Genomic DNA, 24,295 nt, shown 5'->3' with positions numbered 1-24,295 from the left:
TAGAGACGTGGTCCGGGCTAGAGGGGCCGGGGAGGGGAAAAAAATAAGGAGATTGGTAGATTGAGTGGCTAGAGAAGTCGGAGGTAAGTGGCTGTAGAAATCGGGCGTACCCGGAATACTGCGGAATCGGGACCATGACTTATGCTTATCTCTTCAAGTACATCATCATCGGGGACACAGGTAACCCGCGGGTGGACCGCCTTCAAGGCCTGGGCGAGGATCCGAAGCTCCCAAATCGGGTGCGGGGGCGGGGCTCACTTAGTGGGCTGGGCGTTTCGAGACCGGCGGGCGGGGGGCGGGGCGGGCGACCGGGGGCGGGGCTCCGGCCTCCCCTTCCTCAGCCCCATATGCCCAGAGTTTAGCGGCTGTAAAGTTCTCCAGCCGCGTGCTTGCTGGAATGTACATCTTCTTTCAGGTGTGGGGAAGTCATGTCTCCTCCTGCAGTTTACAGACAAGCGGTTCCAGCCTGTCCACGACCTCACAATAGGTATGTGTATCTACTTGTTCCAGAACAGATAAGCCAGACTAGCTAAACTGCTCAAATAGGTTAGCAGCCTTAAATGTTCAAAGTAAAAAGTTAATATCACTACTTTAAACTAGTCCGAAATTATGTTAAATGAAGAGTAACTAATTAAACGCTGATAAATGGGGAGTAAGTTAAAAGGTAATTTTTGAACATGAATGTGATTTAAGGACTAGTCGCTGTAGGATTTTTTCCTTCAAATGCAGTTTGTATGTTTATGGAAAATCCCGTGAAAACATAACTGCCTTATCAGAAACTCAAACGCAGTAAATTAATAACCTCAGATGTTTTTCGAAGAAAACACAGATGTACGGACCTTTGTATGCTGGAGAGTGTAAAGCAAATTAAAGAATCGTCTCAGCCTTAGAATGAAAAGGCAGCTGAAACTGATAGCGTTCCTCTTTTTAAAAAATTTTGATAGCGTTTTGAAAACATACAGTGTTAACATCTTCCACACAGTTGGGATGAGGCATGACTTGGAGGTGCTTTAATCTCTGGTAAGGCCAGCCCAAATAAACATATGTAGAACTAGCCTTCTTGCCATGCAAATGAAAATTTAAATAAAATCCCAAGATCCCCATTCTTAATCTGTTTCTACTTCCAAGTCCTATCTGTGTGGAAACCTAAAGCTACCACTCGTCTTCACGGATTTATTCAGAGCCACATGATTGGTGAGGTTAAAATGGATTTGGAGGATAGCATCAATCAGAAAATATTTTGTTAAACCAGTATTAAGTGAATACACACACTATGATAGGGACTAAAAACAAGTGCTTAACTAGGAAACATGCCTTCCTGTCAATTATTTGTAGCCTTCCAGTGAAGGAGGTAGGACTGGGGGCAGATAATAACAAAAAAAAATTTGCAAAATTTCTATTTCAAACGAAAGGAGAGGCTTCCATTTGTCTCAGGAAAGGCTGAAAATGACCAATGAGCAGGAGTTAGCTAGGCAGAGGGGTTGTAGAGATGAGAGGGAAATGACTAGGGCAAGAGGGAATAACATTTGCAAAGATCATGCAGACCTTTTTTTTTTTGAAAAACAGTAATTTAATATGGCTGGATCTTGAAGTTTCAAATGGAGAGTGGCAAGAAATACAATTAGAGCCAGGTGTGGTGACACACCCTTGTTATCCCAGCCTCAGGGAGGCTAAGGCAGAAGAATTGCAAGCTCAAGGTCAGTCTCAGGATTTAGCAGGGCCCTGAGCAATCTAGTTAGGCCCTGTCTCAAAATAAAAGGGGATGTGATTCAGTGGTTAAGGGCCCTTGGGTTTAAACTCTTGTATTTAAAAAAAATTTTTTTAGCCAGGCACAGTGGCATACGCCCGTAATCCCATCGGCTCGGGAGGATGAGGCAGGAGGATTGAGTTCAAAGCCAGCCTCAGCAAAAGCAAGGTGCTAAGTAACTCAGTGAGACCCTGTCTCTAAATAAAATACAAAATAGGGCTGGGGATGTGACTCAGTGGTCAGGTGCCCCTGAGTTCAATCCCCAGCACACCCCCCGCCCAAAAAAAAAAAAAAAAAAAAAAAAAACAATTTAGAGAAAATTAGGTACCAAGTTTTCAAGTAAAGAAATGAAGTGGTCAATGAACTTTTACCCCAAAGTCCAACACAACCTGTGTTTCTTTCTGAGTTTGGTTCTCTCTACCATGATTTACAGGACAGATGGATAGAAAATATATATGCAAGATGTCTCTGAGTGTACAACTAGAGGAACTTGCATGAAAAGAGACAAAAGATTTACTTTTTATTTCTTACCCATTGAAATTCCGTTTCTGTTGTCCAGAAAGAACTGGTGAGTTTTTTTCCAGTGGCCCCAGCGGTGCTGGGGATTGAACCCAGGGCCTTGTGCTTGCGAGGGGAGCATTCTACCAACTGAGCTATCTCCCAGCCCAGCATGTGATTCTTGATAAAGCTGTTGGGGTAGTAAAAAAACAATTCTTATATCTTTCCTGCTAAATGCAGCATCTTAAAATTGAGATATTTCAGATATATTGTGCATGTTTGCATAGGGCCACTGAATAGGTGTATATCAACCCTTGGGCAAGCTAGACTAGTCATCAGTCCTACTTTAAAATTAGAATATGGTGGCAGGGTGGGGTAAGAGAAGAATGGAGGAACTTTGGATTGTGTAGAGGGAAATGGGGCAGGAGGGGATGAGGAAAGGAAAGATAGTGGACTGAGACAGACATTATTACCCTACATACATGTATGATTATAGGAATGGTGTGAATCTACATTGTGCACAACCATAGAAATGAAAAGTTGTATCCCATTTGTGTACAAGGAATCAAAATGCAGTAAAAATAAAACAAAATAAAAAAATAAAACAAAATAAAATTAGAATCTCATGTGTGAAGTACTGTGTGAAATAGAAAATAGGACAAATTATCTGACTTGTAAATTCTTTTTATTTTTGTTTTTTGTTATTGTGGATTTAACCCAGGAGTGTTTAATCATTGAACTACCCCCTCAGACTTCTTGATTTTTTTATTCTGAGACATGGTCTCACCGAGTTGCCTAGGCTGGTCTCATATTTGTGATTCTCTTGCCCCAGCCTCCTGAGTCACTGATTACAGGTGTGCGCTTGCACACTCAGCTTTAATTCATTGGTTTTAATATCAGTGACCATCTTTTTTAAATTTTGACCTGATGGTACCTGAAGAATTTTGACCTGAAGAAGAATGCCAGGTAAACCAGAAACTTCCTCAGATTTCCAGTTTCCATGCTCCCATAGGGGTGCTATTTTCCAGTGAACTCCGGGAATTATTGGTGATAGGAAATTTATCATTCTTGAGTATCTACTTTTTAGGTTGACTCTATTCTTAAATAAAGCTGTAGAATTTCAAAAAGAACTGTTTCATACGGAGACTGGAGAATATTCTGAAGGTCAGGAAATTATTTTTAGAATTTTACAAGTTTTCGAAGAAATTACAAAACAGTACCTCATCAAATTTAAGTGCTGGGCTGGGGATACAGCTCAGTTGGTAGAGTGCTTGCCTCACAAGCACAAGTTCCTGGGTTCAATCCCCAGCACTGCCAAAAAAAAAAAAAAAAATTAAGTGTTAACTAATATTGCTAAGAATTTATTCACCTTTTTGCAGGGCATAGTGGTGCATGTCTGTAATCCCAGCAGCTCAGGAGGCTGAGGCAGGAGGATTGCAAGTTCAAAGCCATTCTCAGCATCTTAGTGAGACCCTGTCTTAAAATTAAAAAAACAAAAAGAGGCTGGAGGTGTAAGCTCAGTGGTTGAATACAACTGGGTTCAATCCTGGTACAAAAAAGAAAAAGAATTTATTCACCCTTTTAATTTGATCTATTAGTTTTATTCCCATATCTGCCTTTTGGTTACATATCACCTAGAGTATAATTTAATTCTAAAAAAGAAACAAATTAACATAAAATTAATTGCAGCAAATAAGCAGCAGTAATGGGCTTAGTGGCATTGAGTACAAAGGATAAGTTATAACACATTGAGGAAATGTATCAACATATCTTTTCTTCACAAGAATCACATTCTTTCTCTTGGTCTTCTCTGAAGGTGTGGAGTTTGGGGCCCGCATGGTCAACATTGATGGAAAACAAATCAAACTGCAAATCTGGGATACGGTAAGAGAGGACAAAATAATTTAATCCCCGACCAAGATCCAAATATAACAATAGAAGGTGACGCAGGGGAAAGGGATAATGAGGGGTGTATCTATTGGTAGTGATGAAATCGGGGAAGAGAGAAATCAGTGAGATGGGAAAGCTTTCCTTTTCATCTTTTACAGTTACAAATACTGGCCTCTGCCCTCAGGACTGGGCATTTAACCCAGGGGCCACTAAGCTACATTGCCAGCCCTTTATATTCTTTATTTTTAGACAGGGTCTTTCTACGTCACCCAGACTGACCTCAGCCTCCTGAGTCACTGGGATTACAGGTGTGTACCACCGTGCCCAGATCTGATTAGATTTTTCATCTCAACATGTTGAGTTGCCCTAATTATAGAAACATAGAATCACTTTACATCTTTAACAGTGATTAACTCCAGCCAGATACTTCTGTAACTTCCAAACTTGCTTTATTTAAATGGCCAGTTTTTGGTTTTAGCCCTTTTTTCCTCCATTAAAACCTAAGAAATACTACTCTGTATCTGCTGTCTTTTTATATATATAACTGCATAAACGGCTGCTATGTATTTATTCCCTTCTTTCATTGTTGGGGTCCAGTGGTTCTTTGTCACTATCCTAATTAAGCAATGCAACCCTGATTTTGAGTATCCCAAAAAGGGAGATTTGGCACAATATAAATTCTGAGGAAATAGCAAAGAATAAAGCCTGAGGGCATCAAGATTGATATCAGTTAGATTCTACCTCTTTAACTTAAACCTCTACCATTTTCAAAAATGGATGTTTTGTTGCTAGGATAAAAACCCAGTAGGTGTGAGTTAGTGGTATGTCATAGCCATGTACTGGTTGCTGACTTTTTCTTTTTCTCCTTAAGTGCTTATATGAAATATGATTGAATCATGAAGTAAAGTTGAGCGCCACTGCTGTGTAGGCAGGGTCCTTAAGAACTACTGGCCATCCAAATGGGCCTAGTTCATTTCTGTTCCCTTTTAAAAATTGTTCTGAGAGTAACATTTGCTGAATCATAAAAAGCAGGTTTCATAAACTGTAGCTATTTGTTTTGAATAAGAGGTTCATATTTATGATGTAGTGGCTGTCTTGTCTACCATTTTCTGAGTAAGACTAATCATTTCCTCTTTGTCATCCCTGATTTCCTGGCCATTGCTTACCATCCTTGACTTCCTACTTTCCTGATCCATCCCTCACTTACTTTAAGCCTATCCTATATGAAAACATTTTATGTAGCTGGGTACACCTGTAATCTCAGCAACTTTGGAGGCTCAGGCAGGAGGATCACAAATTTGAGGCCAGCCTCAGCAATTTAGTGAGACCCAATCTCAAAATAAGAAATAAAAGGACTGGGTATGTAGCTTAGTGATTAAAAAAAACACCCTGGGTTCAATCCCTAGTATCAAAAAAAAAAAAAAAAAAAAAAAAAGAGAGAGAAAAAGAAATGTTTAGGGATTAAAATACAATGGGTATTTTATTTTATGTTTTGGTGCTACAGATTGAACCCAGGACCTTATGTCCCAGTACTCTTTCTACCACTGAGCTTTACCTTTAGCCCCATGGTGTATATTTTATTTTTCAAAATAAAAATTTTTATTTTGAGGCAGGATCTCACTAAGTTGCTGAGTCTGGCCTTAAACTTGAGATCCTCCTGTGTCAGCCTCTCAAATTTCTGGGATTATAGGTGTGTGCCACCATATCCTGCTCATGATGCATATTTTAAACATATCAGGTTATCCAGAGTTTTTGTTGTCACCATTCTGGTATTAATAAAAATTTAGAGAAGCATACTGGTTTTTTTTTTGTTTTTTTTTTTTTAATTTTGCGCGCGCGCGCGCGCGCGTGTGTGTGTGATTGTCAAATACACAGGCTAATGAAGAGGCATTGTACTGTAGCTCATATAAACGATTGACTAATCCCAAATTAATTTGTATTTTACGTTGGGATGCATTTTGATTCATAGAAATAGAGTGTATCCAACTTTCTAAAAGTTGATACGTAAAACTTTATGCCTTAAAAGTATAGTAGGAAGTGGGAACAATGACACATCTGTATTCCCAGCAATTTGGGAGGCTGAGGCTGGAGGATCACAAGTTTGATGCCAGTCTTTGCAACTTAGTGAGATCCTGACTCAAAAGGGTTAGGGATATGGCTTATTGGTAAAGTGCCCCAGGGTTCAATCTCTAGTACTGTCACTGCCCCCTGCAAAAAAAAAAAAAAAAATTGTAATAGAATGCTCCCATCTGGGAGAAATAGAAAGCTATGCATTCTCTTTATCAGAACTCCCTCTTAGTTATTTGCTACTTTAGATTTCTTAATGGGGATGGACAAGGATACCTGAAATTGATGTAGACCAGCCTAAGTGGAATCACTTACTCATTCTCGATTACTGGGTCACAAGCTGGTTCATGAACTGGACAGAGATGAAGAAGTAAGTAGAGTGATAAAATTTTAAAAGGTTTTTTTATGACCCACCGGAAGTATTTTCAGCTGTGAAGTGAAATGCTACCATGTGATTCAACCATCATGAGGGCTTCCCTCACTTTGCCTTTTAGTTCCTAGTAGGCCTTGGGGGCAGTGGAAGAGGACTTTGGATAGTAGCAGAAGAGGAGAAAAAGTAAGAGCTAAAAGCAAAACAGGACCCAAATAATGTAAGATATGAAATTATTAGGGAATAAATACATAACTTTATGTGAGCTCTTGGAGGCAAAAGTATTGTTTAAATCTTAAAAGTATTGTATTACCATAGGAGAACTTTAGAATTTATTTATTTATTTATTTATTTATTGGATTTTGATATTCTAGTAATTGTAAAATTCACTAAATGTTTTTATGATTCTTATGTAGAGAGATTTCTTGCATTTTTGGAAATGTAGCCTTAGGGTTAATGCTTGGTTTCTTTCCCCACATTCAAACACTGATTGAGATTATATGATATAATGGTTAAAAGAAAAAAACTTTCGTGCTAGAAAGTATTAAGATCTTAAGTTTAAATTATAGCTCTAGCACTGCTTTATGATTTTTGGTCAGTTGGATTTTATTTTTCCTATTTTTAAAAGGGGAATTATAATAGTAATATCTGTTTCAGGACTGTTAAAAGAATTGAGATAATATATGTAATTGTAGCTTATGGTTCCTGACACATAGTGTATGTCAAAAAATAATTTTTTTTTTTTTTTTTTTAAAAACAATGCTGGGGATTGAACCCAGGGCCTTGTGCTTATGAGGCGAGCACTCTACCAACTGAACTATCTCCCCAGCCCCCCCCAAAATAATTTAAAATATTATAACATAAGTATCATCATACTAATATTATACAATGAGAGGACCTTTTTTTTTTTGTCTTCATAGTTTTCCTGTCTGTAAAACATGAACAGTAGTGTTACTTCCCAACCTTTGTGTAAGGATATGAAGATAAATTATCTCCAAAATGTGAAAACTAGCCAGGTGGGGTGGTGCTTGCGTATAACACCAGCTGCTTGAGAAGCTGAGGCAGAAGGATCACAAATTCAAGGCCAGTGTCTGCAACTTAGTGAGACTCTATCTCAAAATGAAAAATAAAAGTGCTGTAGTTCAATGATAGAGTGCCCATGGCACAAACCCCAATACTGCACACACACACACACACACAAACACACACACACACACACACACAAAACAAAAAACCTTTCTTAATAGAATCAATTCAATGCACAGGGTGTTCATATTATTATTTGAAAGACACTTATGCACTGGGCACCATGGTACATGCCTATAATCCCAGTGACTCTATAGGTTGAGGCTGGAAGATCACCAAAAGTTTTTTGATGCCAAAAAGCAAGACCCTGCCTGAAAATAAAAATAAAAAAGGGGATGGGGCTCAGTAGTACAACTCCCTGGAGGACAAATATAGAGAGACAGAGATAAGACATAATTTTGCTTCCCATCCAAAAAAAAAAAAAAAAAATATGAAAAGAAAGCAAAATTATGCAGCATGTGGGGGAATTAATTGCTTGGTTATAAATAAAACTTAATATTTTGGCCCAATTAGAAATGTGAACCAGCTGGATTTTTGTTTGTTTGTTTGTTTTTTGTTTTTTAAAGGAAAACACTATCCTAGCTCCTGGGCATCTTTTCCTGTTCCTTATTCCTATTTTCCATGTCAGGATTTTCAGCAAGGCACATCTAAGTCCTGCTATTATCCATGGATCACTAAAGATCATCTAGCAAATGCTTGATTTAATTGTTTTATATTTAATTTTCTACATTGATCCATTGGAATGAAACTTCCATTTGACAGGGCATTGGCATTCTAAGATAATTTTTCTCATTATAGATAGAAGCAGAAAAATTAATATGTATTCATCATTTTTGGGTTTGAAATATAGCATACCCTGAGTTTCCAGTTCCCTTTTCAGTTGTTCTCTTTTGGGGGCTTTTGAGAAGTGTGTGCAAAGGACTTTGATATCATGCTGATTCTGGGGTGCTACTGGCATTTAGTGACTAGGGCTAGGGATGTTAAACATCAAGCAGTTTGGTAGACAGTCTCATAAGAAGAGTAATCCAGCCACCCAAAATAGCCATTGCATTCTCATTGCAGAATATTAACTCCCTACCTGATTTTTCTCTGGGCAGGCATGTTTCCTTTTCCTAATTCTCTTAATCTAATAGAAATTCTTTCTTAGGTCCTTTGTTTTTGACTGACATGTGATTAAGTCAGTTCTCTGGAATTAACCTAGTTTTATTGGGATTTTTTTGTTGTTGTTGCCATGTTGATGGGAAAGGCTGGGCAAGAATCCTTCCGTTCTATCACCCGTTCCTACTACAGGGGAGCAGCTGGAGCACTGCTGGTGTATGACATTACAAGGTGAGCCAGATTTGGTGTGTGGGAGGGAAACTCTTAAGTTCTTCAAAGCTTTTCTATCAACTTGTTCCACTAAGGACAACCTCTTTAATATTTTTCTATACACAATATAGCTTTCTCCCTTTTCCTATGTACTTGAAGTTGGTTTGGGCTTGGAATTCATTCATTTGATTTTACAGTGCTGGGGATCAAACCTAGGGCCTTGCACATGCAGAGAACTCACTCTGCTGCTGAGCTACATCCCTAGCCCTGCTTTGGTCTTTTGAAATAGGCTTCTGACCCACATCCTGAACTTTTTTTTTTAACTTTTTCTGTTGTAGGCGTGAAACCTTCAACCACCTGACCTCATGGTTAGAGGATGCCCGCCAGCACTCTAGCTCCAATATGGTTATCATGCTGATTGGGAATAAAAGGTAAAATTTTATCTTTATGAATAATAGCTACCAAGAGTCATCTAGGTACTCTGTGGGCATTGAATTTCTTGGTCTCCAGGCTTTCTCAGTTTACGGTGCTCTTAATGTCTCAGTAAAAATGGATGAACAATTGAATAAATAAATGTGGTAAAATAAATAGAACTTAAAATTTGCCACTTTTTTTTTCTTTTTTCTTTTCCCCCTCCAATACTGGGGATTGAACACAGGGGCATTCTACCACTGAGCTACCCATCAGCCCTTTTTATTTTGAGATAGGGTCTTGCTTAGTTGCCAAGGCTGGCCTCGAACTTGTGATCCTGCCTCCACCTCCAGAGTCGCTGGGATTACAGGCATGTCCATTTAACCATTTTTAAGTGTACAGTTCTGTGGCATTATGCATATACAGTGTTATGCGTCCATCACCACCATCCATCTCCAGAACTTTTCATCTTCTCAAATTCTGTAACCATTCAATACTCATGCCTATCTCCCCACCTGTGCTTACTCAGTCTGTGAAAACTGTTCTGCTTTCTTTATCTATGAATTTAACTAATGTAGGTTTCTCATATAAGTGGAATCATGAAACATTTATGCTTTTGTGACTAGCTTATTTTACTTTGCATACTATCTTTTTTTTTTTTTTTTTTTTTTTTTTTTTTTTTTTTTTTGGGTGCTGGGGATCGAACCCAGGGCCTTGTGCTTGCAAGGCAAGCACTCTACCGACTGAGCTATCTCCCCAGCCCCTGCATACTATCTTTGAGGTTTATCCACATTGTAGCATGTATCAGAATTTTCCTTTTTAAGGATGTGTAATTAATTGTATGCATATGCCACATTTTGTTTATCCATCTATCTGTAGACAATGCCACCTTTTGGCTATTGTGAATAATGCTGTCAACATGGGTACAGGGATCTGTACTGGTCCCTGCTTTCAGTTCTTTTGGATATGCACCCAAAAGCAGATTTGCTGGATCATATGATAATTCTGTTTAATCTTTTTGAAGAATCACCATACTGTTTTACATAGCAACTGTACTATTTTATATTTTACCAGCAATACACAGGGATTCCAATTTTTCCACATCTTTGCAAAACTTATTATTTTCAGTAAAACATTTTATCCGAAGGTCAAAAGAACTAAATAGTTGATAGTTAGATCTAAACAATATAAATATAATTTTTTTTTTTTTTTTTTTTTTTTTTTTTTTTTGCAGTACTGGGGGTCGAACTCAGGGCCTTATGCTTGCGAGGCAAGCACTCTACCAGCTGAGCTATCTCCCCAGCCCAAATATAATTTTTTTTAAGTGAAGATAACCTGAACATTTTATTATCTTCATAACCAAACAATGAAATTTAGAACTGGCTCAGTTGGCCCTTTTTCTTCTTATCTCCTCCTAGTTCAAAATGCTTGCATCTCTTAATAGCTAGCATTCTCTTAGATCTGCAGTTAGGCTCAACACAGTCAAGCCTCAGCACAATTTTCTTTGTAGTTTTAGTCTTTTTCCTGAAAATTGGCTTAGTCTGCCCACCACAGTCACTGTTTCCATTGCCACGCCACTTTCCCTGTGCATACAGAAAATCCTTGCCCTTCTTGTACTGTGTCATTTTATGGAGTTGGCGTTTGCCATACTTCTTACAGAATGTCTGGTGGGTCTTAGGAACATTGACTATATTTGCAGGAGTGTTACTGGCAAAGAATTTAAGTATAAGTATTTTTTTATGAAAAGTAAATTAAAAGAAAAATATTTTATTTCATTCTTAAATAGTTACTTACTGCATCTCTGTCAGGCACAGCAGAGCATCTCAAAACTTGGAGTCAATTTTGGACACTGCTACTTTGATTTCTTGTTGAGTTTTTGGTATTGCTTTTTATCACAGCAACTGCCAAAAACTTAGTTTCACAAAGATTTTGAATCTGTTGTGATCGGATGTTGACACGGAACTGTCTTAATTTTGTAATTTATATGGTGTTCTAACATTGAATGTTGATGTATTTTCCTCAAAAATAAAAAGCAAGAAGATTGCAAGATTGGGACCACCCTCAGCAACTGAGCGGGACCTTGTCTCAGAATAAAAATAGAGTTTCAGATGTGGCATGGTGGTAGAGTGTTCTTAGGTTCAATCCCTAATCTCACCAAATATGTATATATGTGTGTGTGTTTGTGTGTGTGTATACACACTTTATATATGTGTGTATATATTATATATGTGCTTATATAAATAATTTCATAGTATCCTTTTGAGTTTGTAGTGGTGTGCATTTGATAATTGCAGACACAAGATAATTACATTAATTTTTTAGTTCTATTGATTTCTTGAAAAAACCTACATGTTAGACTCCACTAGATTCTGAGTTTGCCAGGTGAAAAGTAGTCATTCCCCTCTTCTCATGAACCTTATAGTCAAGTGGAGACATAAAATGATTTGTATCATCTTAAATATGAAATGATTTATACAAGTGATTATAAATGCAGTGAAGGAAAAAGGGTGCTATGCCAAAGAGTAATAAGATACCTATTTTTGATTAGGAGGGAAATTTAGCTGGAAATGGAAGGATAGGCAAGAGTTTGCTAAGCAAAGGTTAAAAATAGGTATCACATAGAGGTAGCTTCTTGTATGAAAGTCTTGAACTGGGAAGAAGAAACTTGGCAAATTTATGGTATTGAAAGAAACCCAGTATTGTTGGATATAATCAAAGGGAATGTTGCAAGATGAGGTTGGAAAAGAAGGAAGGAACCAAATCTCACAGCACCACATAGTCCTAAGTGACAAGTTTGGATTTTATTCTAAACACAGTGAAAATATTTGAAATTTGTTTTGTGATGGTGGGGATCTTATCGAGGGTCTCATACATCATGCATGCCTTTTTTTACTAAACCTCATTTGTAGCTCTGCATTAAAGAGTTTTAAGCAGAAAAAAATGGCTATCTTAAACAGATTTTATTTATTTATTTATTTATTTTGCAGTACTGTGGATAGTACCCAAAGGCACTTTACCACAGAGCTACATTCCCAGATTTTTTTTTGTTGTTGTTTTTAATTTTGAGGCAGGGTTTTACTGGCTCAAACTTGTGAGTCTCCAGCCTCAACCTCCCAGTTTGTTGGAACTATAGGAATGCACCACAACTGGCTGCTTCATCAGATTTTTAAAATCACTCTGGAGGGAAGCAAAAGTTGAAATAGGATAGTCATCCAGGCCAAAGAGTATAGGGACTTAGAATAGTGTAGTGACCTGGAAGGAGAAAAGGATGATTTTAAGGTACATTCTAGAAGAGCTTACTTGGGGATAAGTTAGATATTTGGAGTTAGGGAGGAAAAGGGGTCATATTAGTACCTTGGTTTTTGTTCTGTGCCATTTACTAAGTAAGTTCTGGAAGCCTGGGGTAGTCACAGGTTGGAAGTTCAATTTTTGATGTGTCCCTTTTATATCATTGTGGAAATGAATACATAAATGGACAAACAAATCTGGAGCTTAGAGGAGTGTCTGGGTACAGCTGCAAATTTGGGAGTATTGGCATTTAGATAATTCCTCCTTGGTTTTCACATAGCACATGTATAATAAATAGAAACTTTGTAGATTTCTTATTCTTTTTTTTGGGGGGTGCTGGGGATTGAACCCAGGGCCTTGTGCTTCCGAGGCAGGCACTCTACCAACTGAGCTATACCCCCAGCCCTGTAGATTTCTTATTCTTTAATGAACTTAGTACTTGATTTTTTTTTTTTCATGATTGAAAAATTGGAAACCTTCCCAGTGAAAATTTCCAACTTGAAAAATAAAAACAAATAATCTGACCTTACTATTTTTTTGTTAGACTTTTATTCTTTCATAATCTTTCCACACCACTTCATTTCTTTTCTTAGCACTTGCTCTTTTTCTTCCTTATCACCTAATTTTAACCACATCATTTAATTTCCTGGGGCCAAGCCATTTTTATACACACTAGAAATAAGACTAGTGAGAGTTAATGCAACTGTGTTCCCATCATTCCTTGCTCTCCCTCTTGAGGATTAATTCTAGTAAAAACGAAGGCACTTAGTGCTACAGAATGAGAAATCCTAACTTTCCTACTCTCTAGTAACTAGAGTTTCCCTTTCATCATATCTACTTTGTTCTTCTGGATCTCATTTGAAAAAGAAGAATTTGGTGGAGCTTTGAATGATTTATCAGGCTTGCCTTTATAAGCCTTTTCTTTGTAATAGAGTAAGGTATTATGCAGTGACTGCCTTGAATCTGAAGATTTTTTTTTTTTTTTTTTTTTTTGGTGGCACTTGGGATTGAACAAGGGGCACTTTTCCACTGAACTCTCTCCACAGCCCTTTTTCTTTTTGTATTTTGAGACAGGGTCTCATTAAGTTGCCAAGACTGGTCTCATATCTGTGATCCTTTCGCCTAATCCTGCCAAGTAGCTGGAGTTACAGGCGAGTGCCACTGCTTCCAGTTGAAGTATGTTTCTAAGAGGCTACAGAAATTAGTAATCCTATACAAGAGAACATAATATAGGACCTACATACTTTATGGATTAACTGGCAGTTGAAACTGTTATGGGATTCTCTTAGATCTAGAGTTTCCTCTTTCACTTGGATCTTTTTTTAGTTTCCTCTCCAATTAATCTTTTGCAGTGACCTAGAGTCCCGCAGGGATGTGAAGAGAGAGGAAGGAGAGGCCTTTGCTCGGGAGCATGGACTTATATTCATGGAAACTTCAGCCAAAACAGCCTGCAATGTTGAAGAGGTACTATTTTGGAAGAAGTGGTGAAAGCTCTCCAGAGATTTGCATCACCATCTTTGTCCTTTTATTCAGAGTTCTCTTTATAAGATCAAAGAAGGGACATCTTGTAGTCATAATGACTCAATGTCTCATTTTAAGGGTACTGTCCCATTTTCTTTTACCCTGATTCCTAAGGTTGTACTTTTGTTTAGGTAACATTAATTGGTTAGTGTGGATTGGATACCACTCTTTAGTTGGGGTGGGAGTTACCTAATCGGTTCCACTGTAGTCGTTCCTAAGCTTGGTGTTTGACTATACCTTCAGTAACTAATTGAAAAGAGACCATGTTTATCTGAAGAGGGTACCAAGCTCAGAATCCTAGGAACAGCTTTGATTAGTACCAGAATACATAAAATCCCCTTTTACTTTTTGAAACTACTCTCATTGGCTCTTAACAGGGGACTCTTCTATATTTTTACTCCCTTCTGATGGTTCCTACTTCACCTTAGAAATGCAAATAAGAATGATATTTGTATTCTCTTTCCCTTATTTCTCTACCTAAACTTAAGACTGATAAATGATTTATGTCTCTTTCAGGCCTTCATTAACACAGCCAAAGAAATATATAGGAAGATCCAGCAGGGTTTATTTGATGTCCACAATGAGGTGAGAAAGGGTGTGGGTGAGATGTTGACAGTGATTTATTTTTGTTCAGAAAAGGAGTAGAAGATCCCTACAATGTAAACATTCCTTGCCTGATACATGAATTATAACTCTGCCATTTTAAGCTTTTTTTCTAATGTAGGCACATGGAAACCTGTCATCATTTCTGTTTTTTCTCAAGTCTGAGACCTCGAATGCTTGAAGAAATTGTTAGGTGGTATCTAAAAGATTTACACAGTATGGAAGTTTTTCTTCTTAATCTCTATTTTAATATTTTAGGGCTTGAGAGATTTAATACTTTAAAAAAAATTTTTTTTATTCTTTTAATTTAGGTTTAATACTTAATTGCTCAAGAGAGCCATTTCTTTTTTCTTTTTTCTTTCTTTTTTTTTTCCCCGGTACTGGGGATTTAACCCCAGGTCACGTTTCCAGTGAAGTATATTCCCAGACCTTTTATTTCTGTTTTGTTTGTTTGTTCTATTGTCTTTCCCCAGACCTTTTTAATATTATTATTATTGTTAAAGTTTGAGACAGGGTTTTAAGTTGGTGAGGGACTTACTAAGTTATTAAGGCAGACCTTGAACTTGAAATCCTCCTGCTTCAGCCTCCCAATTCAGTGGGATTACAGGCATGTGCCACGGAGCCCAGTTTAGGAGGGTCATTTCTATAAAGCAAATTGAGACAAAATAAAAAAGAATCATATACTACTTCTATATATCTGCCTCCTCTATTCTTACCTAGCTAATTGCATCTTAATTTCGCACATAACTGTGGAACAAGTTAACAGTGCACCTTAAAAGTGAGAATAGAGGGGTGGGGTTGTGGCTCAGTGGTAGAGCACTTTGTCTACCATGTGTGAGGCACTGGGTTTGATCCTCAGCACCACATATAAATTAATAAAATAAAGGTCCATTGACAACTAAAAAATACTTTAAAAAAAGAAATGGGAACAGAGGGTGGTTTGAGTGTAGTGGTGTTTACAACTAATTGATCACAACCAGTTATAGATTTCTTTGTTCCTTCTCTACTCCCACTGCTTCACTTGACTAGCCTTTTAAAAAAACCACTTTTAGGCAGCTAAGATTCTTATGCTCCAGCTAGTCATCTTGTCCTTAACCATCAGAGATTATTGTATCACAGTGGTTTAGCTATGGCACGTTGTTACCTGCCAAGGTCATCCCTGTTTTTAGATATAATTAATGATATCTCCTTTCTCTCCTTCCTTTTTCTCATTCACTTTAGCACCGAGGTGGGAACTTGTGCCTTTTTTTTTTCTTTTACAGGCAAATGGCATCAAGATTGGGCCCCAACAGTCAATTTCAACATCACTGGGACCCAGCGCTTCCCAGCAGAACTGTCGTGACATAGGGTCGGACTCTGGCTGCTGCTGAACATCTGACCTGAACTCTTTGGGTTTTTTTTCCTTTTCTTCCTGGAACAGCTTCAGATCAATAGGCTTAAAGCAAGAGGTCTTACTTGCTTTGGCTGAGAGCAGCCTCTTTTCAAGGTGTGATATTTTGCTTTTCCACTTAAAGAACAGGGGAGAATTTGGCCCTTACTGACCTGTCCTTCTTTAGGGACATGAACATTCCCTATAGATTGGGGCTCTTTTCATCCTTGTTGTAATGTGTAAAATGTTAGGATCAAAGTTGATTGTCATTGTAGTTCAAAAATAAAACCATTTTATAAGCATATATAATATGCTTCCCACCAAGAATTAGTAGCAAGGGCCAAATATATTCTGCTTGAACACTTGAGATGACCAGGATCTAGCTGGCTTTAGGATATTAGATCTGCTACATAGGAATTTCATTGTTTTTTAACTTCTTTGCTTGGGGGGTTCACTTGCCACTTTGAACAAGTCCTTGCAGAAGGCAGTTCCTTGTACTTCTCAAAGGAAGCTGAGTGCTTCTCTACTATTCCATTGCTGGTTTCTGTCTCTTACCAAACTTGAGAGAAGTGGATTTGGTCCTGGACCCGTGGCCACTTATCCTTACCTAAAGAAAACATTCATTCTCTATTCATTTTGTTTATGGACCAGATCTAACATTGCAGGGTCTTTCACTGAATGGACCTCTACTGTTTCATCACACTCACTTCTTAACTAGATGTATTTGGACTCTATAATCAAGCTTATTTGCTTACTGAACATGGTATATTTATTCCTATTTCTGTACCTTTGCACATGCCCTACTTTCTACTAACACTATACTTTAAACAAGTCCAACATTTTTTCCTTTAGGAAGCCTTCAGTGACTCTCCTAGGGACTTCTTAGCAATTATTGACATAGTACCCCTTAGCCTTCTTATGTTGGATATTCATATGTATATTTATATGTATGTATGTTATTTTGTAAATATATTTTATAGTAGTTTTATGTGTAGAATTTGTCTCCTCATGTAGGTTGTAAGCTCTGTAGAGCAGGATCCATGTCACTCCTTTACTTTTATAAACCACTTCCCTCACCACTTCTTCACAGGTGCCTAGTGCTACTCATGATGTGATTGTAGAATTTGACTGACATACTTAAAAACTTAAGGCTTATTTTAGACTTTAGAGGAAACAAAAGGCCTTAGAGTCATCTCTCTGTAATTCCTACTCTCTTCCATCTATTTACCCTGGGTTATATATTCTTTTCCTTTCCTGACTTTCTCTGGCTCATAGCCTCCATTCTGTGCAGCATTCAGTGAGGCTGCTTGCTACCAAGCATTCAGATAACTGGTTGCTTCTCCAGCCCTTCTCCTTTTCAGATCATATAATACTATCCTAGTGATATTTGCCTTTGCTTTTGCTCATCATATTTCCTTCTGGTTCAGTTGCTTTTTTCCTTGATATCTCACCTTCTTCCACAGCACTGAGGTCTCATGAATTTTTATAATTTTTTGTTGTTAATGAATTGTTTCATTATTAAATATATGCATGTATCCAAGCTGCTCATATTCCATGTGTCATTTCTGATTATATCTTAAGCAGAAGTAGATACTCTTCCTCCTAGAGTATGGTATCAAAAATATGGAAGAAGCCTCCTTCTTGAGATTTGTTTTATACTGGATTCTGCCCCTAGTGGTTAGTAGTAGTAATCAATGCTGTATCAGAGGAAGTTGGAAGAAGTTTCTGGATTCCCCCCGCCCCCAGTACTGAGGATTGAATCCAGTGGCTCTCCACTGAGCTCTCTACTGAGCTCTAGCCCCCATCCTTTCTAATTTTTGAGAGAGTCTCACTAAGTCACCCAGGCTGGTCTCAGATTTGTGATTTTCTCCTGCCTCATCCTCTCAAGTAGCTGGGATTATAGTTGTGTCCCACCATGCCCAGCTTGTTTTGTTTTTTCAAATTTTACGAATAGAGAGTACTCTGGATGTAGTTCAGTGGCAGAGTGCTTACCAAAAAGTAATTGAGGTTATTGAATTTGAATTTGAAGTTAGCCTGCCTGCTCCCTGAACCCAGGGACAGAACTAAATTAACATTGTAGCTTTAGCAACTGGGAAGCATTAAAGCCTTGGTCAAAGATAGCATTCTGCCTAAGACTTTCTGCTTATCCAGAATCATGGATACCATTTTGATAACTGGCAGCATATTTTTAAATCCTAACTAACTACATTCAGTTCTGTTATTCAATTTATAAACTTCTGTATTTGGGTATTTCACCAAATGTAAGGAAAAGGGAAACAAAAGTATCTGCACATTTTTGATCTGTTCATGTTCTGAATCAGTTGGTCCTGAAGAATTGTAGAAAATGGATATTCCACCTCCGTGTGCAGAATTTGATTAGATAATCTGGGTGTTGACTGGTTTTCCAGGATCACTGGAAAGCAAATCTGTAGTAAAAGATCAGTGTAGATTTCAGAAGTTTTTGAATCAGAAACTTTTTTCACCTTTCTGTAATGCTATCCTTTGATGGCAGGTCTCTTCTACACCAAATAATAACCAGAAGGATATCAGACTCATTCTGGAAACCATTGGTAATTAAGATCCTATCTGTATATGTATTTACAGATAAACACATTTTTTTGATAAATCCTAATACCTCAAATCCTCAAATTTGATAAAATGGTAGTAGACAGGAGGTTTTTGTTTTGTTTTGTTTTGTTTTGGTGCTGGGGATGGAATCCAAGGGTGCTCTGCTACTGCGCTCCATCATCAACCCTTTTTTTATTATTTGAGTCAGGGTCTTGCTAAGTTGCCTGAGCTGACCTGAAACTTGGAGTCTCCCTGCCTCAGCCTCCATAGTTGCTAGGATTAGAGGCCTATGCCTCAGTGACTGCCCTCAGATGACTTCTCAACATGTATGAACGGTGCAACTATGTTACTACTTGAGAAATCCCTCTAATCTGGAAGGAATCCCTTCAAAACATCCTGTAGCAAAGTGTAAATAGCAATAGAGAATAAGGTTGGGAAATACATAACATCTTTCTCATTGAGTGCAATTTCACCTACAATGAAATTATTCCTTTTTTCAACATTTATACAGGTATTTAAGAGACTATGTTGGGTTAGGGCTGTGGCTCAGTGGTAGGGCACTTGATGCCTAGCATGTGAGAGGCTCTGGGTTCCATTCTCAGCACTGCATATAAATAAAGATCCATCAACAACTGAAAAAATATGAAAAAAAAATTTTAAAAAGTGGCAGTGTTTCTAAGGCTGTCTCCTAATGGACCTTCCTCCTTACATAGAAGTCTCACAAGTTCATGGTTTGCACCAAATGTATTCATGAATAGTTTTGATCTATTGACCAATTTTAAGTCTCTTTTAAATCAAACTATTCCTTGAAAATTAGTATTTCTGAGTACTGTTTTCAGAGTCAGAACATGGAAAACTTGTAAGTAAAGCCAACATCGAGGGGCGCCCCTGTAATACCAGCAACTCTGGAGGCTGAGGCCAGAGGATCTCAAATATGAGACCAGCCTCAGTAATTTAGCGAGACCCTATCTTGACACCTATCTTAAAAATAAAAAGGTTAAATCCCCAGTGCCAAAAAAAAAGGTGAAGTATAAAAATTGGAAGTTATCCGTGTTAGTGATGTGCTGATATCTTCAAGAATGAGGTGATTATAAAGAATTGCCCTAAGAAGTGGTAACGCCGGCTCTAATTTCAAGAACTGATTTTTGTTTTTCTGATTTGGTAGACCTCATCGATCCTGTAGTTAGGTGAGAGGGTGGTGGTAGTTGCTTTTAATCACATTCAGTATTGCAAAGTTCCTCTCTATGACTGAGGACAGCCTCTCTGTAGGAGGGTATGTTGGGGCTGGACAGACAGTCGGACAGAAAGCCGAAAATTCTCCAGGCACCCCCTCCCCTCCCCGCCCGCCTGGCGCCGGCCCGATCCAAGATGGCTTCCCTGAAACAGGTAACTAAATGTGTAAGTTTAGAGCGCCCCCAACGGAGAGGGTCAAAAAGATGCCGAGGAGCCCGTTCACCTGCGAACTGAGCCGTGAGGGCCGAGCTGCCGCCAGATTTTATTTTCAATCAGGCATATCTGTGGTTGCCTACGTACCCTCCTCAGCCTTTTAGGACCTCCCACCTCAAGAGACTTCCTGGATGGCGTTCACACAACCCCACTGGAAGAGGCCAGGCTTCGGCCCCGCCATTGGTGGGAGGGAGCGAAGGTAGGCGGACCCCAGGGAGAATGGACTACTAGCAAGCTAGATTGAGGCGAGGGCTGGCCATGCTCCGCCGGAAGGCGCCTTGTTCTCCGAGACGGTGAGTTGAAACGCTGACTGGAAGGAAGCACCAGGACTTTTCAGGTAGGCTTCCCGCTCACGCCTGCTCTTCAGTGCTGGCCAAGAGTCTTTCCAAAAGCTCTGGCTTTCAGAATGGCTTCAGTAACTCATCGTGCCTCCCCTCTCTCGCGGCCCCTGCCCGTCCCCCAGTTGTGAGGGATCAGGTGCTGGATGATGGTCCGGACTGAACCATTCTCCTTTGTGAGAGGCCGGGGGAGAGGGCGGCTGCCGGGCCGCGGGGTCCGAGCGGGGCCACGCTTCGAGGGGGCTGCTTGGGCCACCATGGAGTTTTTAGTGCTTGTCATTGCAATACTGGGCGTGGTGTAGATTTGAGGCAGCGCCTTGTTGTTCTTCCCCCATCAGAGTAGAAAAAACTCCCCGGCTCCGCTTGGTTACTTCATACTTTGGACTCAAGTGGGAGATTAAGGCTTTTACCTACCTACCTACCTACCTACCTTCCTTCCTTCTTCTCTCTTTTATTTAATAATAAAAGTGGATAGGAAAGCATAGGGAGCGTATGCAGATTGTTGTTCACTTTTAGGTGTAATTTCCGTGTGTCTTCTGGCAATGAAGAGTAGGCTGTTGGAGAGTATGTAGAGATGGTGGGAAAGGAGAGCTCAAGTCTTGCATCTCCTTTGACAGGTCTGCAGAGCTCACTGGATTTCTGTTGCATTATGTAAACTCTTCACTGGCACGGGACCTCTCCCCCTACCTCATAGCGAACGCAATCTCTTTATTTACCTGTCTCTAGTGTCGCAGGGAATTTCTCTGCCATTGCAGCAGCTGTGCAAATGCAGCCGCCTCCTTTTAAGAGGCAGTTGTGAAGTAATTAAGGTCTTCATAGAAGAGGTATGTAGTGGATTAGTCGCTTTTTGATGAACGTGCAAAGTGAGCTAGAAGTCAAAAATTTACAACTCTATGGCGTTCTCTCTTGAAGAATGGACACTGGAAAGTCTCAGAAACCATGGGAACTGCATTATCAATGTCTGCTGCATCCCACCATCACAGCATCCACAGATCACGTATCTCTGTTTTCTGAGTTTATCAACTCAGTCAAGGATTCCCTTTTTGCGTTGAGGTCCCAACTGGTATGGAGCATATTCGGTACTAGAAAGTGAGTTTGGATTTGAATAACGTCTTAAGTAATGTCTTTCTTTTGTATAGTCACCCCAGTAGGTTCCTGAACAAGTTGTAGTCAACTTCATGGTGCCAAATGCAGGAAACTATTTTGGAATTGTTTCAACACCTAAAAAAAAGAGTGATAAGAAAAACAACATTTTCTGTTTAAGAAGATCTTCTGTTGCAAGAGTAGCATTCCAGTGGGTCTGCAAGGCAAGGCAAAGGACATTGGCCAAAGAGAGAGTAGACATCTGCCTTGAAGAGACAGGCTGTGGGGGGAACTGGAGTGTAGCTAGTGGTAGAGCATGTGTTTAGCATGTGTGAATCCCTGGAGTCAATCCTAGAACCCCCAACCACTCCGCCAAATGAGGCAGGCTCAGGAGGTTTGAAATGGAAATAGCAAGGAGTGATGGATTGGGATAAGTGATTTCATGGAGGTACTTGTATAGGTACTTGCACAGGTCATACCTTCTTTTTGCTTGATCTGTCTTGTGAATCTGGCCTGTTATTTTGTCTGTTATCAAATTAACAAATTTCCTTTTTTGTGGGGGAGAGGGTGCTGGGGTTCAAATCCAGGGCCCAGTGCTTTCTAGGCAAGTGCTCTACCACCAAGCTGCATCCCCAGCCCAACAAAATTCATTTAGATATGGATAGAAAATGTGTCCATTGAGGTGGTTGTGAATCACTAGAAAACACAGACCTGGTATTTCCCAGGAACACCTTTGCTCTATCACCCCTGGATGATGAGGTAGAGGAATCTTGTAATTGTAGGACTCACTATTCCAGAAGTTTGATTATAACCAGAAAAAAATGATATTTTATATGGATGGTGTTTCTGATAGGTAGCAGAACATAATGAAGGCAGTGTTTAAAATAAACCATTGAATACCTCTGAATGGGTGGTTTTTTTTTTAATGCAATACTACCATTTAATATTAATTTGTAGATGCTAAAACTATGCTTGCTTACTGAAAGAATGAAATTGAATGTTCTCATCTATGAAGGGACTGTAACATTAAGATGAGGCTAAATGCTTTAGTAATATTGTTTGTCAATAGTCCTGGAAGAGTTAAGCTGTCTTCTGAGGTTACATTGAACCTAATATTTGGGAGAAAAACAGAAGATAGACATTTCTCTCAATCCTAAAAGTCACTGTGTCCTTTTGTACTTGCATTTAAGCAAGTTCCTTATCTGCAGGTCTTTTTGTGATCTGTTCTTGCACTATTGTGACCACCCTGGTATTTACTATTTTACTTATAGCATTTGATTCATTGATAGATTATCATGTTTCCTGGCACTCAATTTGAAATTTTTGTATTTCCTCTTTAACAAATTTTTTATTCTTTTTGCATCACAAAGTTGATGATCATTATCATCTTGAAAGGAATGTAGAGACTCCAATTTTCAAGATGTATTTCCTTTGGTTCCTACTCCCTAACTGTTGTATTTATATGCAACAACAGTTTCCTATTACCTAAAAGTTTATTTAACCACGTACTGCATTCTAAACTTTGTGCTGGATAACCTTTTCCCCTTTAATCTCTCAGTTTTGTTTTATATGTGTTTTATTTAATATGTGTTTTGTTTTATATGTCACAATTTAGCTCTTTTGTGTGTGTGTGTTTTCTAATTCTATTTCATACTGCCTTTAAATTTTTCTTTGTAGTTGTGTGGTGAACCAAGTTCACCTTTTTGTAGTTATTGAAGTTTAAACTTTTTATTTCCCCCCTTTGGTACTGGGAATTGAACACAGGGGCATTTTACCACTGATCTACATCACTAGTTCTTTTTATTTTTATGTATGTATGTATGTATTTTTTGTACTGGGGATTGAACCTAGGGTGCTTTACCACTGAGCTACATCTCCAGTCATTTTTTAGTTTTTGAGACAAAGTCTTTCTAAGTTGCTGAGGTTCTTGCCAGGTTGTCCAGGCTGTCCTGAAGCTTGGGATTCTCCTGCCTCAGCCACCTCAATGGCTAAGTGATGTTTAAAAATTTAGGCTACGAAGTTACTGACATTTAAAATTTAAGCTACAAAGTATGTTAATCTCTGAAGTTTCTCATTAAGCTGTTGTATAGGTAACATTTGTTTTTGTTTGTTTGCCTTTTCATTATCCATTATTTTCTGTCCTTCACTAGGGTTTTTGGGTTCATAATGTCACATATGAAGCAAAATGGTCAACTTTATATCTTGCAACTTGGCAAGATTTCGACAGGAAACTTTTTTTTTTTTTTTAGTTGTAGATGGACACAATACCTTTGTTTTTTTAATTATTTTTATGTGGTGCTGAGGATTGAACCTAGTACCTCATATGTGCTAGGCAAGCGCTCTACCACTGAGCCACAACTCCATTCTATAGGAAACCTTTTAAAATGAAACAATTTCTATCTATTAACTGTTATTATAATAATAAAAAATCCAGTAGGCATAGATAGAAATTAGCCTGGCCTAGATAATTGCTTTACATTTGTCTTCAGCAGGAATGGGTCCAGGAGTATAGTCAAGCCATGTAAATGTGTAAGGAGCCTAGACAAAGTTCTAGTTTCTTCAAGTCCGGATTATCAGTGTACTGTTCTCATTAATTTGAAGAGTTCCCAGAAAAATTATTTATTGATGTTCATAATTGCTAATCAAGGATTGACTTTGTTGTTGAAAGACTCATTATTTGCCCTACAACACCAGAGAAATTT

The 24,295-nt window shown here is 38.6% G+C and overlaps 2 protein-coding genes and 1 non-coding gene across 3 annotated transcripts; 1 reads left to right on the top strand and 2 right to left on the bottom strand.

Annotated features, from left to right (window-relative positions):
- The first annotated feature begins 18 nt into the window (after positions 1-18).
- Positions 19-17,698, top strand: Rab2b (RAB2B, member RAS oncogene family). Its single transcript, XM_047541394.1, has 8 exons — positions 19-180; positions 416-487; positions 4,062-4,129; positions 8,905-8,987; positions 9,305-9,397; positions 14,018-14,129; positions 14,703-14,771; positions 16,052-17,698. The coding sequence occupies exons 1-8, from the start codon at positions 135-137 to the stop codon at positions 16,157-16,159; spliced, it is 651 nt and encodes a 216-aa protein (XP_047397350.1). The 5' UTR covers positions 19-134; the 3' UTR covers positions 16,160-17,698.
- Positions 10,751-11,176, bottom strand: LOC124973805 (60S ribosomal protein L36a-like). Its single transcript, XM_047537537.1, has 2 exons — positions 11,172-11,176; positions 10,751-11,084 (listed from the first exon to the last, which is right to left on the bottom strand). Exons 1-2 carry the CDS (start codon positions 11,174-11,176, stop codon positions 10,751-10,753), a joined length of 339 nt encoding a protein of 112 aa, XP_047393493.1.
- Trnap-cgg (transfer RNA proline (anticodon CGG)) lies at positions 12,994-13,066 on the bottom strand. Its single transcript has one exon. It is a non-coding gene; the product is annotated as a tRNA-Pro (tRNA).
- Positions 17,699-24,295: the final 6,597 nt, after the last annotated feature.

The sequence above is a fragment of the Sciurus carolinensis genome, chromosome 2 (assembly GCF_902686445.1).
Source record: "Sciurus carolinensis chromosome 2, mSciCar1.2, whole genome shotgun sequence".
In the NCBI taxonomy this organism is placed as follows: Eukaryota; Metazoa; Chordata; class Mammalia; order Rodentia; family Sciuridae; genus Sciurus; species Sciurus carolinensis.
Note: the sequence above shows the minus strand (reverse complement) of the source record. Positions and strands in the feature narration are given on the sequence as shown.